A 21,008-nucleotide genomic window follows, 5' to 3' on the forward strand; every position below is an offset into this window, starting at 1 on the left:
GGTTGGACTCATTAAAAAAATTGTCAGCGTTTAGCCGTGGGAAGCTGTTGAGGAATCATGTCCCTGTCGCAGCAGAACGTGCTACTGGTTAGCCTGTCTAAATGTAAATGTAAATGTAAATGGAAGAAGATGAAGCTAGCTGAAAAATCTGCAGCACAGTGGGGACTGGCTATTTGTACAAATTAGGGGGAAAACGGAAAAAAGACAAGGTTGGGATACTCATCCAGCTGAAGTTATATTCTGCTGAACTTGTGTCTAGGAACACCATGATCTCATATTTCTAAAGGCACAAACACTTCCAATGTCACAAATAATTACCTAACAGAGAGGCAAGGATATGTCCGTCCACTGGGTCCATCAGAACAGCCTCTTTCTCGTAATATTTACTGGAAGACAAATGTGAAAGTGGGATTTTGTAACATTTGATTGATTTGATTTGATTGATTTATTTCAAATATGCAACAACAATACAATAATAATAATGCATCAACAGGAGTCAGTCCTAGTGACTCCTGCACTGATAAGGCCGCCAAGCACTCTATAAAAATGCCACAACATATTTGAAACAGTTGAACAGCTGATGATCCATCGGCCCATCTTAACGTACCTGCTGTTCTCCACCAGGTAGAGGACAATCTTGTCTAGCACCTTCTCAAACAGAGCCGTGCGGATCCACAGACTCCTTACTCCCTGCGGGTTGAGGCTGGGCAGTCGGGGCATCTTTCGAAGGCTGTCTTGACTTTGTGAGCTCTGACTTCGTCTGCATGAGAGCGAAAAGTTTTAATATAAACAAAACAAATTCCATTCATCTGCATGACGCAAGTCGCATCAGTAATTCGATTGATTCAGTGATTTAAACATGAATTATTTAGATGGTTTTTCATAATAAAAAAATAGGCCTTCAAGTAAGCAGACAGCTATTAGAGTTCAGCACTCGCAGTGTCTTTGATGTAAGCTTTGAAGTCTGCTGTGATGTGTGCATCTCTCACTTTGTTTCAATGATCTGCTCGAGCTCCTGGGCTTTCCTACACAGCTCCTCGGCTGGGGCGAAGCTCTTCCCCACCTTCATGAAGAGTGCTGCTATCTTGTTGCTACGCAGAAAGCCTGCTGCTCGCCGTTTCAGGCCATGCAGAACACATGCCTCCACTGCAGCTGTGTGGACAAAAACACAAGGTTGAAAAAAACAAAAATGTACCCTTCGCCAAGTGCACATTAGTGAGACAGTATGCTGAAATGAATGAATATCAATAAAGGACACCAGACTTTTAAACCGATATTCAATCTCCTTTTAGCTCTGTTTTGGTCTCGAAAATATGTCTCTTAACACAATAAATAGAAAAGCAGAATCAGCTGACCATCAGCTGAAAAATTGTCCTTGGAGCATTCACATTACACAGAGTAATTTGACTCGCTGTTAACGTAAAAATATAAAATAGTCAAGCTTTAATTTGTTAAGATCATAATTTTGCTCCATAAAATGCAATTTCGTGACACTGGCGCCTAATATATTAGCATATCACACATTCATTTCAATTCTATCAACTTCATTTCAGCAGGATAATCCACTCAGTGTTAAACCTGCTTTCCAGGGAGTCCTGGGCATATTATTAAAAACAAACAATTTCAACAATGCATTTATGCACAGCATGTCAGTAGTCAAGTTAGTTTCATCACCATTTGCAACTCCACACAGTGCATATCCATGCCACTTATGTATTTTATTAAGTGTATATGAGCACATACATATCACACCATTCTGCTACATTAATGGATTTTCTAGATGCAGAAAAAACGTTTTTAATGAATTCAGGCTTTCACATAATCATCTCTGTATAAACTAAGATCATCCAATATGCTGTAATGGTCAGACAAGTTGATGACACGATGACACACTTGCACAATTGTTCAACTGTGCAGAAAAACAGACACCCCTCTCCTCTCTAAGGCCTACGTGGCAGCGCCTGGAGCTGTGTTGACATTTGAGTTCTCTTTAGGACTAATCCTGTGGCTCTGTTCACATGGGGTCAGGGGGAAGGCTGGCGTTGCCACGGCAACCCCTGTTGATGGAGCTATCGTGCTCGGGGAGAGATGAGCGGAGGGAGGGGTGTCGGCGGCTCATCAGCATCACAATCTCTCTCTCTCTCTCTCTCTCTCTCTCTCTTTCCATCAGCTGCTCTCCTCAGTGCACCTGTCACTTCCTCCGTCGCGGCTCTTACTACAATCGCTGCTAACAGGGCTTCACTTCTACCTAGCCAATAAAACTGCCATCACCGACATCAACTCTCAGTTTTCTCTTTATCAAAACATGTCCATCTTTGCTGATCTTTTCATCTCCCTCTCTTCCTGCATTTTGCTCCTTATCTCTCTCTGCTGCTTTTCTCCACATCATTATAAGGGCAAAAAGCTAAATGTCAGAACAAAGCGTAACATTAAAAGGTCTCCAAATATAGTTCATACTCCTTTCTCTTGTCGTTGTTGCAAACTAGATTCAAATGGCATAAGTGCAGAGGAAAATAACTCCTAAACCTTTACACTTTTTGAGAGCTACTGTCTACCCGCTGAGTCTCTGCAGTTACAAACTCTGATATGAACATCGGCATCAGTGGCAGTTTTACAAACAACTCTTTGTTTATCTCACACTTGGGAAATTTGTTCACTGTAGAGCAAGTACAAATAAAAACATAAAGGGTTCAGTGTGACACACAAGACAGGAACCTGGAGCAAGAAACTGTTGTTCTATTCTGCAAGATGAGATGCTTTATCTTAATGATTTTCTACAACAACCATCATAAACAGCAGCGACAAGAAAATTAGCATCATATGAGCAGGATTAGCCCTTTGTGCTGTCCCTCCTGGTAAAAACAGCAAACACATTAAATTGCCTCTAATCATCCTGTATCTGTGGCAACTGAGTGCATTAAGAGACTCTTGGACAGTGACACACAGCTGACCAACACTTCACTCACAGAAGCCAAAGGCACCGACAGTCTTAAAATGGACAGTGCTGAAATTATTAGTGGATAAGTGGATCTACAGAATATGATCCAATGATGTCGAATGAAACACGCATTTGCTTACAGCTTCTGATATGTGAGCATTTGCATCTTAGTTTCATTGTATACTGAATGGCTTTGACATTTCAGAGGCAGGCAGATTAATCAGCTGATTGCCATAAATCGCTATAATAATTGCGAGATTAATCAGCAATTAAAACAGCCAAAATAAGCCACAGACCAAAATATGTATGATGTGTCACCAACAATTTGATTCACATCAGCATCCAATAATCCTTTCTTTTATCTTTTAACAATTGTAGATAGAGTATGTTAAAATGCAAATAACACAACATGTCATTTCAAAATCCAAATAAGTGTTATTGTAGTTTCTGAGTAGTTTTTGGCACCTTGTATTATATTTATATTTTTTATCTATATATAATATATTTTAAGTCTGCACATTACCACCATTGGTCGAAATTGTGATTATGTTCAGGTAATGTTTCCTAATTTGGCTTTTTTTTTGGCTTCCTTTTTCCATCACATTTTAATCTTAATACAAGCATATTTGGAAAGCACATTTTAAATGTTTAGTGGAATAGTTAATAGATTCCTGAAGCCATTTAGAAATGCTGTACTTTACTGACAAAAATAAAAAATTGCAAAGTACATAAAAGTAGATCAGGCAAAAGTGGAAGTTTTTTTTTTTTAAAAGGTTGCCGGGGCTTCATGTGGATCTCTAAAAGTGAAATCAAATGAAGTGATTCAAACCTGTTCACTCCTACTGAATGAGTCAGATTGCCATTTAAAGGAATTGTCCTGACCTGTCATGATAAATGTACAGCAAAAAAAAGGGAGGACTTTAACTGAGAAACTGCAATTAAGAAAATAAACTGATTCTATAATTGATCAATAAGACTATAGTTATTTTTTGGCTTCACTGTGCTTCTTTTCATCGATCATAACTCAAGTGGCTCTCTGACACACATTCCATCCACAGCGTCTTTATTTCAGACTGTGCCTGGGCAGCTCATCAAAGTATCCATGATGGTGGAGGCTAATTGCTCCCCGGTGAGCTCCTCTCCCATCCTCCACTCCCTCTCATCTCTAAACAGACCACGGCTGAAAGAGGACATGTAGTAACAAGAGCCACTATAAGAATCACAGGAGGAGTCAGGTGGAGGGGGAATCTGGCTGACAACAAAACAGAGACACTGGTGGCACGCACACATGACAACACAGAAGGACACACATAAAGCACACATAATAACTACAACACTGGAAAAAAGACATTTCCATCACAATGTAGTAAAAAAGACAAATTATTTTCATAACTCTCCAAAACATCTCAGGTTTATTACATTTTCAAGCTGTGCTGGAAATGTCATTCGAAGCTATACTTTCGCAGTTTATTTTCTGCAATGATCCAAAATCCAAAGCAAAATTTCCATGGGTGAATTATTAATAGACCCATGGCGATGCTACTTCCACGTTGGCCTACAAAAATGTATTATTTTGTTTCCTCTCTATTGAGCTCATGAGCGGAACTGTTGATAATAAATCATAGAGCCTGATTAATTTTACTGGCGGATATCAACCTATTACCCACATATCGTATCTGACAGTATTGACGTATATATTTATATATTATTATTTATTTTCATAGTTAGATCAGTGCAAAATTGGTGCACAACCAACTTATATTTCGGTTCCACCTTAGAAATTCACTACCAGCTGCCATTATAATATAATTTTTGGTAACGCTTTATAATAAGGTCCTTAATAACCATTAATTAACAAGTAATAAGGCATTGTTCTCGCTTTAGATCCGGTAGTTGCAAAAAGCATAGTTAACTTATAGTTAACTTATAATAGATGAGCAATAAAGTATATTTTAATATCAATAAGCAAACAAAATAAGATTAATAAAGGCATGGCAAAGACATAAAGGGTGGGTCATGGTTGTTTGTAATGCCATTATTAACACTTATATAAGCTTATAAACACACAATAATGTTAATAAGCATCTTGTAATGACTTACAAGGGCCTTATTACTTGTTAATTAATGGTTATTACAAGGACCTTAATATAAAGCGTTACCTAATTTTTTTCCCTCTAAAATTGTTATTTTACCAGCTGACATACCATGTCGGTCGGGCTCTATTAAGTTATTATGTCTGTGTCTTACACTAACGCAGCTTTTAACTTTTCTTTCTCACTTTTTGTTACTAAATATAGTGGTGTTGCCCATCGCCACACTAAGCAATTACATTTTCACAACAATTAAGAGCTAACTTGTTCAATAGTTGGCACATCTCCCTTGACATATACCCAGAGGTAAAATGGTGACAACTTATTTTTCTACATGGTATTAAGAGTCTGTGTCAAGGGATTACGTTTTGTCACTGTTCACTTTTTTAATACTTTAATACATTTTCATACATTTCAATGGCTTTATAAGAGTCTCATCATCATATAAGTTAACACCAGTACTTTTCTTTGGCATCCAACAAGTAAAAATATCACTTGGATGAGAGTCGTTTTATTCACACTGAAATACCCAAATATATCTTGTTACTGATTACAGCTCTGGACTGAGCCAGACATCTGACTAGTGTGAGCGCCTGCATGTGGGCAGCGTGTTTCTCACAGTTATGATGCTGCACTGCATTGGTGCCATTTGGAGTCAGCACAGTCACATTTGGTGGAATACTGAACTTTTAATGTCCCTATTTGTAAATCACACTGATTATCACTTGTACAAAAGTTATGCGGTTGATGTGGATTTTCACGTCACTGGGACGACTGCCTGTTTTTAAAGTAGCAGGAAATATCTCAACTTCCTTCTTGATTAAAATGGTGTCATGAAGCAAATATATTCTTGTTGGACAAAGACCTATATTATAGGAATCTAATATTAAGGAACCACTAGCTGTATCTTTTACTAGCTTCTACTCTGCCCTGTACAACGACATCTATTGCACGTCTGTCCGTCCTGGGAGATGGATCCCTCTTCTGTCGCTCTCCCTGAGGTTTCTTCTTCTTTTTCCCCTGCTAAAAGGGTTTTTTGAGGAGTTTTCCCTGGCCAATGTGAGGGTCTAAGGACAGAGGGTGTCGTACCGTGTACAGTCTGTGAAGCCCTTTGAGGCAAATCTGTGATTTGTGATTTTGGGCTATATAAATAAAATTGATTTGATTTGATTTGATTTGATATATCTTATCCTATGCTAAGATTGTTTTTGCCAGGTAAAGGAGGCATGTATATTTCCGTTCAGAATAACAAAAGAAGAAGAAAATAATGATAATTCATTTTGACCATTTCCTGTTCTATTTGGTCAAGTTTTTTTGTGAGGAATATTCTATTGTAAACATGGCTGCAGAGTGGAACTAGAAAAGTGCAGTTAAAGCTCTCTCAATTTTCCTTCCAGACAAGATGGTGGTGAGGAGAACAAAATCGGGGGGTTATTCATCTTGTGCAGGGGCCTAATCCTAGTGGATCAGAACATATTGGTTATGGAATTAATCTGCAGATGGTCCGGTTCGACATGGGAGCAAGCTTTTCTCTGGATGTTTTTGAGCCAGAACAAAAGCCAAAATGTGACCTGCAACTGACTATGTATGGCTATTTTTTAGCTGATTGCCAGAAATGTCTTGTTTTGTGATTTTGTCAATAAAAAGGTTTTTTAAAAACAGGGAATTACCACAACTGCGAGAGGTCCTTCAGCATACAGTTTTAATGTGCAGAAAGAAATATTAACCTAATAGATCGAGTGTTATAGGAGATTAGTTGTGTACAGACAGATACACACTTGCACACCACCAACTGTATGATCTCCTCCTGGCTGATATGATAAGGCAGCAAAAAATGCGTCAATATCCCAATGTCACGACTACAATATAAAGATGAGACAAGTAACTAAATCAGATAACAGGAATAATTTCAATAAAAAAAAATACAACCCACTCAGACTATTTTTAGTGTTGCAGAATTGTTCATGCTGGAGAGGTTATAAATGGGCAAAAGCTTTGTGATTCATTTGGATACTCACCACAAAAGGACACAATATGACTGCTGTCTTCGTGAACAAATTTCCTGGTGACGGCTTCCTCCATAATCTGCTTCACCTGTCAATGACATGGCAGATAGTGGATGACTAATTCACATGCCACAACTCACACACACAGTCTTCCAGTGGCTTGTTGGTGACACGGTTTCAAAAATAGATAAGAGAATAATTATAAAACATGTGTATTGAAAAAACAAGGGTAAAATGATGGGAAGAGAGCGCATGATACAGGGGTGAACTGCGATTAAAAAGTTAAGAGGAAGAAAAACACTGAGTGGGAAGAGTGCATGTTAAGTTGGTGGATGAGTCACCAGCTCTCATCCCAAGGACCTCTACTGGGAAATGGAGGTGGTACATTTAAGGGGTAGGGGAGGAAATAAAGGGAGGTGGGGGATGTTCATCCATCACACACCCTCTTTTCTGAACAGTCTGTAATCCTTGGTGGATTCAGTTGCGTCAAAGGCTGATGACATCCTATTCATGCAAACCCAACTACTCTTTAAAAAGATGGAGAAGGTCACACACATGCTCACGAAGTAACTCTCATTAGTTAGGTTCAATCCTCTTCCCACTGGCCTGACAACAGCTACAGACCAACAGTTAAGACGACGGATAAATCAATCCTTCTGGTGGCTATGGAGACGTCCCTCTGTGTGTGCACCGCTCTGCAATCTGCATAGGGAATATCAACGTCCGGACACAGCCACACAGATAGCTGTAATTTCCTGTTGAAATGAGTCTGTCCACAATGGCCATATTGCACTGCCAAGTTCACCTACACACACACACACATGCGCCTATTTGCTCCACTGGTTTGCTTCCCTCTGCTCCCATTTTAACCTTTTTCCTTTTTCCAATCAACACATCGATTCAATCCTTCGTTGGAGGGAAGAAAGAAATCTTTTCTCTGTGAAGCAGTCCACCATTCAAGGAGCAGCCAGCTGCCTTTACAATATCAGATTTCATGGTTTGACTTTTACAGCTTGATCATAAAGCTTTCCAGGAGATAAAGTTCTGCCTTCAGGTTAGATTTTCCACTACGGTTCAATTTTATGGACCAATAATTTTAATATGTAGTTTACTTGCTGCACACATGGATTATAATACCTGTAACTTTCACTGATGGAAGATGATCTTTGATTTAAGTTAAAGTAAAATATATTGCCAAAACCTATACTTGTAAGTCTACAATTGAGAGACTAAACACTTGGAATGGGACAATATAGAAATTTCATGTCAGGATTCTGGCCAAAATAACTGTGATTCGCAGTACAATCCCGATAATCATCAGAATATGCTTAAAACTCTTAAAAGGCCATTAAAACGTACTGGAATCACTTTCCCTTACAAAAAGTATACTGTACAGACTGGACACAAATTTCACTTTTTTACCATGACATCAAACGATATAGACAACTAATCATTATCCTTTGACAAAAAAAAGTAAAACCGGCATTGTGGTAAAAAAAAAAAGTCAAACTGTACTAATGTAGCACTTTTACTGCTAACCTTGTGAGAGAGAGTGAGACATGCTCAGTGAGATATGCCAAACCTTGGTCCTTTTCAAGATAGATTAAAGTGCAAAATGTCAACATGTTCACTAGGGGTGTAACAATATGTCAATATAGATTGATCACCAATGCATGATTAATATAGGCTTTTATTTTGACAATCTCCCTGTTTTGTTTTTAAGAAGTAAACTGAGCACACAGATAGAACCAATCTTGGGAATGGTCTATGTTCATAATTAAAAGATCATCACAGGCTCTTTAAGTTAACTCATAAAAACATTTGCACTTAAACGAATGTGGCCCTTTTTAGTGAACAGGCGGTCCATTTTTATTCTTTGTATAAAAGAATAATGGAATGTTTTTCATTTAAATATCTGGAGGAGCTCAGAAATAAGATGATAAAATTATATTTTATTTGTTGTTTGTGACAACCTGTAACAGGTTGAGTTAAATGGGTATAACATAGCTTCTCATATCGATCACTGGCACCTGAATAGAACCACAGTCGTACCGCAGCAGACTTTGTGATATCGGCAAATATTGTATCATTGTCCAATGTATCAATCCAATATCGTGTTGTGATGAAAACTGTGATTTACACCCCTGATGTTCACCTTTCTTGGGTTTATTTGTACTTGTTAATGGTTATCACAATAATGAAAATTATTTTGAGTTATTCTCTGCATTAAACTCTTACATATCGTCCTGTCCCTATTAAATGAATATGTAAATGCATACACATCTATCAGTCCATATGGAGTTAACACTTCAACAAAGAGAGAATATAAAACTGATCATGAAGCTCAAGATTAAACTGTGAAACACAGAACAACTTGTTTTTCTGCGAGAGTGCTGGAAAAATCTGCCCACTGAGCACTGATTGCACTCTCACTGTTAATACAAGATTAGGTCCTAAAACAGACTAATCTCTCTCTTGAGAAAAAAAGGTTTGCAAAACACTTGGAAAACAAATGCGCCTCGAACCCTGGCCCCATGAAAACATTTGGAAATAAAAAACATTCACTAATTAGACAGCAGTCATTACGCAAATTTGGCCTGTTCGCTTCAGTTGCATTGTTATCTTCAGCATCAACAGAAATGATTCATGCTGCCAGCAAAACACAGACAGTGCCAGACTGATGTGATGCACACCCGCTCCACTCATGATCACACTTATATAAAGCTTACACACACACACACACACACACACACACACACAGGACTTCTTGCACCAATTTTCTTTTTGAGTGCACCTGACATACAAGAAGCTGATTGATTTGCAGACTCCTTGTGTTTTCTCATCTCTCTCATTTGGACAACGCATCAGGCCCCTCAGGAATTCATACGGTGAAGTGTCTGAGCTCAGACAACCTGCAGGTTTCTATGGAGACAACACGTGCCTCAGTGGATCACTTCCGCCTAATTTGCGTCAACAACGTTCATTCATCACTGAAATAAACAAAAATCATTACAGCCCCTCAACTACAGCAACAAGTAATATCTAGATGTGCTGTGCTGTCATCATTTCACATATTATCTGGCCACCTAGAGTCCTAGTGTGTTCATTTTGCATTAATGAAGCACACATTTGCACAAAGTTCACCATTTAGATCAGCCGTATCTACTAAAACACCAAAAAATATATATATTTTCACTAAAAATGTACAGATAGGACAATGTGCGTGACGCAACAAACAGCCATTAAACGTCTCTGTTACTGCATTAAAGCCTGATGAATCTGCTCTGAACTAACCACTGTAGCCTGAAGGCATCAACCAGAGTGATAAAAGATCTTTAGAGTATTCCAATTAACTCCTGCAACAGCAGAGCCAAGAAATAAGAGCCAGAGAGAAAGCCCCATCCATTAACATCCACCCTTCATTATTCATCATCTCTGTGGCCACTGAGCAACGAAGCAGGGAAAAAAGAAGAAATATCTTCTTTAGGCCTCAAAATGCTACACTTCTGTTTCAAAGTTACATATCTGAATTAAGACTCCATTATTTGAATAATTTAACAGTCAATAGGAAGACTGATCAGCTACTGTGGCAGTGAACATGATTCCACCACAAAATCAATGCAAACCACACTCATCATACGGTCCATTCAGTGGCGGTTCTGGAGCTTTTGGATCATATTACATGATCATCTTCAGCAGATGAAGCAGTCATGGAACTGTCCATTTTTTTCCTGTGGAGTTTTCCTCTGGTTCTATCTGATAAACCAGCATATGTTTCCAGCAGTTTTGCAATGCTTATTTGCAAGCTTTTGTTAGTTTATTGCAGATATTAGATACTATTAATGATAAAAATGACTATTATGTGCATGACACGCCCACTTTGGTTTGCAAGAGAAACATGCTATTTTTTTGTTCCAGCTTGGAACCAACTTTTTGGGTTTCAAAACAGATTTACTTCTGGCTGAAATGCTCCACACAGTTTACAATTAGGTGTGCAAACTGGCTCCATATCAGTGGAAAAAAGGGTATGTGAGGACTTCCTGCCCCCTAGGTCACCCTTATGGCAAAAAAAATTGCTTTGACGACTTCCAAAGGTCAGAGAGACCTGAAATCATTTTAACATGGCATGTACAGTATCACCCGAGATTGAGGTGGACCATGAAGCTGCTGCATATTAATACCTCAACTGTCATACCAACAGCACTGTGTAGCTAATTTTGATTATAAATGGTGCACAAACTCTCCAGGTAATCCCATCTCATCCATATCAAAACCTAATTATGAATACATTCATTTAAAAAGGTCAAACACTGTATAATAGTCTCAGCATAATAATCTCCATCAGTATCTTTGACAACAATATTTGATTCTCTTCTTCTGGCTTGTTCCCACAGTATGAATCGACTCTGTATTGATGCTTTTATTGACATACTACCAGGAATCAGAAAACAGAACAAGACTGGAGGGTTATTTTACACTCCCTTGACGAAACGTTATACTGAGTAAGCACACAGAAAAGTAAATGGTGCAGGTCTCTATGGCCTGTTCTTCTAATAGCCGCCCCCCTCTCCTTAAGCAAACACAGGTGTGTGTTTGTGTTTGCGTGCACGTGTGATGCACAAAAGACAGAGGGCAGAGCATAATTCGGAGGCACGGTAAGAGCAAGACAAAGAGACGGAGACAGACTGAGAGAGGTTCTGTATCAAAGCTAGAGAGAATAAGAGATATCATTCAAACCAATTTGTACCAGAAGGTAATTCTGCAGCCACAGACATGCTGCGCTCTCTGGATAATGGCCCACATCCAGGTATATCAGAGCAGCCCGGTGGCACACAACCAGCTGGACAAGGAGAGCGTGAGAACACACAGCATAGCGACTCCATATGGTATAACCCACACAGAGTAATAATAAACTAATGGGAAAAAAATACAAACAACAACATCTATCTGGCCTTTAAGGGTGAATCTGAAAAACACCTACAAATAAATTAAAATTGTTTGTTAACTCATCAAAATAAAAGCTAATTTTCATGAAGTGCTATCTGTGAATAAAGTGAGCCATCATACTGTGTTGTTCCATCCACAGACTCCATCAGCCTGCATTTGTGGTAAACAGTAAAAGAGCCACTGTGAGTGAATCCCAGTGAGGCCATATCAGCACACAGGAGCCAGGTTTAATCATGGGAAGGGTCTGGTCTCCACTGATAAGACTGCAAACAGGACTCGTAGGAAAACAAATCAGAGCAAAGTCTCTTCATTCCTCCTTTCACAAGATCCAGGATGTGATTTTTATCTTTGTTTGTTTGGCGAAAATAAAGTCTTGAAGAAACTAATGAAATAAATCCATCTATTGTTAAGTGAAGGGTGTTAAACAAGGTGGTACGGATTGGTATAAAGCTGGCCAGGAAAAGAGAATGAGTAACTCTCTGCTCCATTGTTAATGTTCCTCTGCTTCAGTTTTTTAGTGCCCAAAACAAACAAGAGTAGAACAGCTTGGGTGATGCTGTAAAGCTCCCAGGGATGATTGAGAAGTATTTTAATTGTGTACATTTTGATTAAGGTGTTAGAAATTTTGAGAAAACCTTCCCTGAGCAAACAAAGGTAAATAAAAACCTCAACAGTAGTGACCACAAAGTAAATAACGCTGTAGGAGAATAGAGACACAATAGACACATAAATCAGTTTGCTTAGTTTGTAAAGCTGATATTAAGATTTCATTTAAAAAAAAGAACTAACTATCACCCATCTTCAATAGAGTGGATGTATTAAAGTGAATTTGTTTGAAGCTGAATTGGTTTAAATATTTAATCACACTGCAGTGAATACTGGAATGATTTTCTATTATTATAACGTTGATTCACGGTCACAGTGGAAGTCGTTGCACCAGCTGTTTCTAACAAGTTTAAACCTAATTATGACAAAACGTAGCAAATTCCAAATTAAAAAAGGTTTCACCACACAAACTATAGAAACTATAGATATTACTAAACATGTAACCACAGTAACTGCCAGGCTGGGTAGCTAACGCTAACTGAACCAACTGATAAAGCTAACGCTAGCTTGCTAACATTAATAAATTAGCCACTTTACGGAGGTAAGATTGAGAGCCTATCTGCCATGACATTTTATCAAAAGCTGGTATTTAGCTGTTAAAACACATTTGTAAAATTGCATTTTGCTCCATTATATTTTGTGTACTTCAAATTATAAAACAATACGCGAAATAACGCTTTTTAGGTAAGATAGCTTATTTAGGTAGCCGTTGCTCTATACAAACTAGGGCTGCACAATTATGGCACAAATCATTATTCATCATGTTAGGGAAAACATCTGTATTTTTATTGCACAACTTTTAAACAAACAATAGGAACAGTTTTTAGTGTGCGCACAGAGTGTCCGGTGCTTGTTGTAAATAAACAGAGATCGCTAAGTGAACACCTCCTGCAGCAGCAGCACATACACACTGTACTGCTACAGAGCTAACTGTTAGCCTATTAGCAATTCGCAGACTTAACCAGACTAGTTAACATCCTCCCCGGCTCTGCAGCTGGGAGAGACTGCTGCAGGAGGACTGTGCCGCTTCGACTGAAGTCTCCAAACGTCTCCAATAACAGCAGAAAAATTCGCTGGATATGTTGCCAGTCGCTTTTTAAAAAAAAATTGTCACTAAGGACGTCTGCTTAGTTAGAAGTTGCTTAATATAGCAACAAAGTTGTTAAGTTGGCAACACTGCTTCGGCGGCTTTTACAAAAGTAAGTTAAGTACTATGTCATTTAATCGTGGCGGCCAAAATCGTGATCACGATTAAAATTTGATTAATTGCCCTAATACAAACTATACTATAATTTTATGTATACATGTATGTATAAAAGGCAAAAAAAAAAGATTTATACCTGCATTTACAAAGGGTTGTCTGCTAATTTTTACATAGTTAATTCTTGGCCCACTAAGACTTTTTTTAAAAAACTGAATTATCGCAGAGCCTGTCGTACTGTGACACTACACTGACTTCCTGTTTAATTGTTTCTGATTGGACGACGATATAGACGTTTCTTATCAATTATTTAGTTAAATAATCAATTAATTTACGGTTACGTTTTTACACTGGCATTTTTAAGTTTTAAATATGCATATCTGAATAAGAAGATCACTACTTTGAATCGAGCTAGTTGTAAGAATTCAATAAGAACCAAATAAGTAATGGATGTATTGTGTACAACAACAACAACAACAACAACAACAACAACAACAACAACAACAACAACACTGGTCTAAACACAGTGGTTTCTAAAATAAATTAAAAAAAATGCTGAATACTATAGTCTATTTCTAAGATATCTATTTTTCTAACAGCTACAATCCAAAACCTCAACCCTTCATACCATCTGAAAGCTGTAGGGTAGTTACACAAGACTAACAGTAGGGCTTGAAATGTGATTTGCTAATATTATTAGGCCGTAATAAGCATGTCAGGAAATTGATTGTTTAGCTGCTGTGAAGCTTAAAGGGACAGGTTACCCCCAAATCAAGAATACATATTTTCCCAAGTGCAAGATTTTGAGTGTTGTAAACAATCTTTAATAACTGGGTCATGTTTTCTGTAAAGGGATATTGCTGTTGAATTTTTCAAATTTATTTTTTGGCACTTTGATCACCTGAGAAACCATGAGAAAAGCCATCTAGTTCCATTATATTAGAGATAAGGCAGTGATCTCTTCAGCAGTTATCTCCTAAACTGTGCAACTCACACCAAAACAATCTAGATTGATAAACAGCACTACAGGTTAGATGATAAGTAAGGATGCTTTAACTGATATAGTCACATATTCTTCTTTTACTGCTATTTCATTTTTGTTTTCTCTATTTATTGCATGAACCTCCACACTACTGGAAATGAGGGTTGTCCCTATATTTGCTTTATGAGGTTTTAAATGAAAGAATTAATGAATTAATTCTGTCTCTTGTGACATTTCTAAACATGTCAGAGATCTTTGACATGTAAAGTGTTATTAAACAGGTCTTTACTTGAGACTGTAGGTCTATAGACGTTGGTTGAAAAGTCAATAGCCTTTCCAACAAGCATTTATTAACTCCACATCCTCTTTTCAGGATTTCAGACCTAAAACATTCAGTAAAAGACTCCTTTCACCATTCACAAAGATGAAGATTTCTCAGAAGAAACCAGCTTGACAGACTGAATGGTAGAGACGCCTCATTTGATCTCTGCTGAGCTCTGGTCCTCTGGTTTTACTGCAGCAACCTCAAATGATGATGAGTGACACGAAGTGATGAAAACCAGCCGAACAAAAACCACCAGAGCTGCTTCCATATTTGTTCCCACTCAACACCATGTAACTCATTACATGCATTACACACACACACACACACACACACACACACACACACACACACACACACACACACACAGAGTTAGAGCTAACCACCAAATGGCTTGGCAGAAGGCTGATGGTCTGCCATAAACACTACAAACACTGACAGACAATCTGTTTCCTTTATGCTGCTTCTCCACCCGAATAATTAGTGAGCTGCAGCACGACTACTCAAAACAGGGTACACTCAATAAGATATATAGTTTTTTTTAAGAAAGCACTCTTTAAAGACTACTATTAGAATTATGATAATTAATATAGACTTGTTTTCTAATCTTTCCTTAAAGGTTCAGCTGAGCATCCAAGCCATTTATCTCAGGTGTCATCATGAGGAAAAGACAGATCATACAGCACAAGTGCCAACTAGTGTTTGTAAGGGAACAACTAGGCACAGGCTGAACTGTACAGCCTCATACAAACCAACGTGTTTGTTTTTCCGACTCGATAAGTGCTGAGCTGAAAACACCCACCTCCTTCTTGACGGTGCGCAGCAGCCTCTGACGGGTCTCTGCTTCTGAAAAACAGAACAAACAATCCCACACAGGACAGTTTTTATAATCTGATACAACTTAAATTCTGTATTCTACAAACAACACACATATAATTTATAAATGTTTATCCTCATATCTTTTGTTGCTCCCACCTGCCATGATTGTTGCCATGGATCCTGTCTCCTGTCTGCAAGCGGCACTCCTCCCATCAGCTGAGAGCTGCTGCTACACTGCGACCCTCCTCCTCTCACACACGCCTCTTAAAGACACATGCAGGGCTGCCATTGGGTGGCCCGAGGATCAATACAAATGCAAATGCAAATAAATTTTCTTTGCATTCAAATCAGAGAACGATTTCCATTAAATATAGTTGTCCACATTAATACTAGTTGAACACATTAAACTTCAATATAAGTTTAACTGAAGGAGTCTTTATGATAATACTATATCACAGCATTATGTTGTTGTTTTTTGAACACACAAATACACTCAATGCAGATAGAAAACTAAATATCCCTGAACTGAAAATAAGCTTACATATATATATATAATACATGGCGATAGGAGTCAAGTGCAAGTGTAAGTTTCCCCTCACATGGAAACATTTCACATTCACGCCATCTTGTGGTCAAAATGAGTAAAGACTTGTGATGGACCAGAAATTGTAACTGCAAATCACACACACACACACACACACACACACACACACACACACACACACACACACACACACACACACACACACACAATTATTATTAATCTCTTCAAATTATTCGACACTTATGTGATTCAGCATTAATTAATTAATTTCAACTGAGTTCAATCATCTTTAAATCAACTTTAGGCCTGATCATAACTTACAAATGTGCATTCAGAACTTTAATCCTTTAACATAACACTACTGGTGTTTTTGTGAAAAAAACAAAAAAGAAAAAGACAACAACACAGCAACAACACAAAAATGTAATTATTCTTTTGTATACTATTTTTTATTTCTATTTCTATTACATACTTCTTTTTTTACGGTCTGAGATGTATATATGTAATTTATATTACTGTAACACAGCTGAAATGATAAAGAATAAAATAAAGTTGCTGGATACACTCAAGCTGGGGCATATCAGGTACAATTTATTGGATTCATGTAAATAATGGCTGAACAAAACACTGTAAATCTCTGTTTGAAATCATAGAAAAGGTTATTGAGCTTCCCTATATTAAAACAGAATCAATATTAATGCTGACTGACAATTATTAACTTTACTTTGGTTGAAAAAAAACCTGAGAATTGAACCAAGAAATTCTACAAAGGCTTATGTGTTTCTTCTAATAGTTTTGTAGTCTAAAGGTCATAATACATATTGCCCAGAAGATGGCGACTGTGTCATATTTGATGCCCAAAGATGCTCAAAAGACCAATTATAGCCATATATTTTTTCAGCCTTAATCTAAATCAGAGTCATTCTTCCCATCCATCCAGCATCAGTTTTCACATATAAGTCGGTATTGTGAAAGTGAGAACATCTTTAGAAAAAACCCACATATTTGAGTCAGAATATGAGCAGGATGGGGCTGGTAGGCTTCAGTGCACCGGAGTTCTGAGCTTCTTTGGGCCACGGGTCCAGTTCTGCCTGCAGGACTGAGCTGTCAGGTAGATCAGCTGGTGAAAGGATGGAGGGATAACACAGGATGACAGACTGAGATGGACTGGGCCAGACCCCCCAAAAGCTCCTCTAGTTGTTTCAGAACCAACACAATCCACATGCTCCTATTGTGGATGATCATCATGTAGTAAAACCTTAAGTTTAAATCACTTGTTGAGACCTCTAATATCACAATTTTCCACTAGACTCTTTGCACAGTTAGGTGTTATTTGAGGATAAAAATGAATAATTTAAAATACAGAGCAGTAGTTTATGTGTCTCTGGCTGAGAGGAAAGAGCCTACTTCCTGCTTTATTGTGACAACAGCTCTTCAGTCCCATTTTCGCTCTCAATTTCCCTCACATGCTCCCCCTTCAACCCAGGATTCCCTCGCTGGGTGACTCACACCTTACAGTGGCTTTAGATAATGTGAGGTAATAACATGTCTTGTTAAATGCCATATAGCAGGACTTCTGCCTGAGTAAACAGCACACACAGAGCTCCTCTCCAGCTTACCATGTGCCTACTTGTCAATGGGAAACAACAGTGTTTATTTGAATGTGTTTGTCAGTTCAATGCTCACGATAAACAACATTTATTTACAGGCAAGTGTGAAAGGAAAAATCTGCAGAAACATAAAACAACTGACAGATTTCAGAAGATGATCAGAAAATCCAGTGAAGAGTAAAGTTACATTTACTCACTTTTATGTAATCTGGTACACAAGAACAATTTCATGTGGGTAATAAAAATTAAAAAAAGCATTTGCTTGAAGATGTCTATTTTTCTTGGAAACACATCTTCTTTTCTGTTTATTATCATCTCTCATTATGCATATTCCTGCTTGCACAGCAATTTCCCTCATTTAAAGAACTCCATATAATAACTTAAAGTACAATAACTTATTTTTTTTTAAATATTGTTTGTACGTTGACTTTTTCTATTCTTCATATTTTATAACTATGCTCCTCTTTTTTGACACAAAGTACTTGTTTTATTAATCTATATTTGTATTTAGTACTTTGTTCTTTTGCAGCAACACACCAAAGCAAATCCCTTGTATGTGAAAACCATCTTGGCAATAAAAATGATTCTGATTCACTGGATGGGGACCCAATCACTGACCCTTTCACCTTAATCCCAAGTAAACCAGTTATGCATGTGTGTTATGTGTATGCTTGTGTACTTTTAAATATAATGCTGTTTGTTTCCTTTTCTGTTTTTTTAACCGGCTTGTAAAGTGTACATAGACTCTGGGTGATGTTAAATGTATAAACAAGCTTCCAAGACACAATGTAGATGAGAAGAAGAAGAATTTCAACCGGGGCCAACAAACAGAAAACATCTCCAAACAAAATCCAGTCCTAAATTTTCAGAAATAACCGTGCTGTGTCATGTCCTTGTCTGTTTGTCTGTCAGGTCCAACATGCACATGTCCATATGTGATTAGACCCGACGTGCTCTAACAGGCACCAGGGCATGCAATAGAGGCTCCTGTCAGTCTGATGTTCTTCTGCCCATGTGTGCCAATGCAGATTGACAGGATTGTATGTTAGAGAAGGCCAGTGCTATATGGTTTGTTGTTATGTTGTTATGTTTTTGACCCTCGGGGGCCACCACACCTCGGCTGAGCAACCGCAGCCCTTTTCCCCCGGATGATTGTTTACTCTTCCCTGTCCTGTTGGCTCTGACAACAAGAAGACATGAGGAATCTGAATCTATCTATCTATCTATCTATCTATCTATCTATCTATCTATCTATCTATCTATCTATCTATCTATCTATCTATCTATCTATCTATCTATCTATCTATCTATCCATCCATCCATCCATCCATCTATCATCTATCTATCTATCTATCTATCTATCTATCTATCTATCTATCTATGAAAAATCCTGAATTCACAGTTATGAAACAGTCTCCATTTCAACATTTCCAGCTTCAGGTGACGCAGCCAGACAATAAGCCAGACAGTTTATCTGACATTTGGCCCTTTAGTGACAATTGTATAATGGTGCTGGATGTCTCTTGTCCCATCTCTGTGTCATATCCGTTTCCCAAAGTAACTTCATTTGATGCACTCTCTCCAGCGTGACTGCTGAATATCCAGTTAGCAGCCTCTTCAAGGCCCTCAGTGCTAAAAGTGCTGGATTTGATTACCAAAATCTTTTTATTAGGTTTTTCCTGATGAGTGCAGTTAAGCTGCAATTCTCTTCTGCTGACTTCACCAAACTATATTAACATAGCATCAGTAAGCCAAGATGGCTCAAGGTGTTATTTATAGCTTTCTATATGCAACTTTTGGAAGTTCAAATGGACCACCTGCTCATTTGTTTGAACAGGGCCTCAACCAGAATTATTACTTTTATATTGTGTCTGTATTTTCTAATTTGCCCTCTTCTTTTATTCTGAAGCACTCTGTGATATCTGATATAGAAGACCACTATAAGGATAACTTAACTTTGGGAAGAGTAAATTAAATAGTATAAAGAAATGCGTGAAAACATTTCCCAACTTACGTATTCGCTGTGATGTAGATGAAACTATGTGGCCAGACAGAGAGGAACGTCTGGATGTGCATGAGTGATTTACAGTACTATTTATGTTATATGTTCAGTTCCATCATGTACTGCAATATTGTTTACAGTTTTGCACAACTATACCTATAGGGAGTTTACTATGTTTGTTGAAAATAAGGTTTTTTTCTTTTGCACAATTATGTGAACAAAATAATTAGATTAGCAAAAAGCACATGCAATAAAAATGTGAAACATACATATTCAGTGTGTTGTTACCTCACTAAATACAGCAATGTGTAACTTTACTGTAGTTTTCAAATGGCTGTGCAAATAGTATATAGTGGTGTCTTGAGCATTTTCGGGGTAATGTCACCAAGATCTGACTTTTGAGACATTTGACTATCTTGTCCATAAACATGGTGTCAGGACTTTTCATCTTGATGTCACTGACACTTTCACTGACATGAATACTTGCTTTTGAGGAATAAGCTATCCATTTTGAGCAAGTGACACGCTTTTGCAGGTTTGAACTAATTGTTTTGATAAATACATAAACTGTTGTGCAAATATAAATAGTGATGTGAGAAATGCACCAAAGCGACTGAGTAAAACTGTATAAGCCTGGTGGCAGTGGCGGTTCTACACAGGGGCCTACAGGGGCCACTGAACCTGTGAAGAAGCCCTTGGCCCCTGCAGTGGCACCTGTGTCAAATTAATAATAAAATCATCAATTTATTACAATGAAAGATGGAACAATTCTTACCTATTTTTTGTTCGAACAATATCTCATTGTACACAAAAAGGAACCCAGAGTGTGTACATTGTATAATAGTTTAATTGTGCAATAAAAGCTTGTGTATATATATATATATATATATATATCTTTTTCACTGTACTGCACTTTCAAAATAAAAATAAAAACTTATTGT

At 37.8% G+C, this 21,008-nt stretch overlaps 1 protein-coding gene across 2 annotated transcripts in view; it reads right to left on the reverse strand.

The window, feature by feature from the left end:
* sgsm1a (small G protein signaling modulator 1a) overlaps positions 1-16,088 on the reverse strand; it is a 32,431-nt gene extending 16,343 nt beyond the window's left edge. For both annotated transcript variants that reach the window (XM_059337493.1, XM_059337492.1), the window contains exons 1-6: positions 16,068-16,088; positions 15,895-15,938; positions 7,047-7,122; positions 990-1,152; positions 608-760; positions 319-386 (exon numbers count right to left, since the gene is read on the reverse strand). In XM_059337493.1, the coding sequence (XP_059193476.1) occupies positions 319-386; positions 608-760; positions 990-1,152; positions 7,047-7,122; positions 15,895-15,938; positions 16,068-16,086 (523 nt within the window). In that variant the 5' untranslated portion in view covers positions 16,087-16,088. The remainder of the gene's footprint in view (positions 1-318; positions 387-607; positions 761-989; positions 1,153-7,046; positions 7,123-15,894; positions 15,939-16,067) is intronic.
* Positions 16,089-21,008: the final 4,920 nt, after the last annotated feature.

This window comes from Centropristis striata, chromosome 7 (genome assembly GCF_030273125.1).
Source record: "Centropristis striata isolate RG_2023a ecotype Rhode Island chromosome 7, C.striata_1.0, whole genome shotgun sequence".
In the NCBI taxonomy this organism is placed as follows: Eukaryota; Metazoa; Chordata; class Actinopteri; order Perciformes; family Serranidae; genus Centropristis; species Centropristis striata.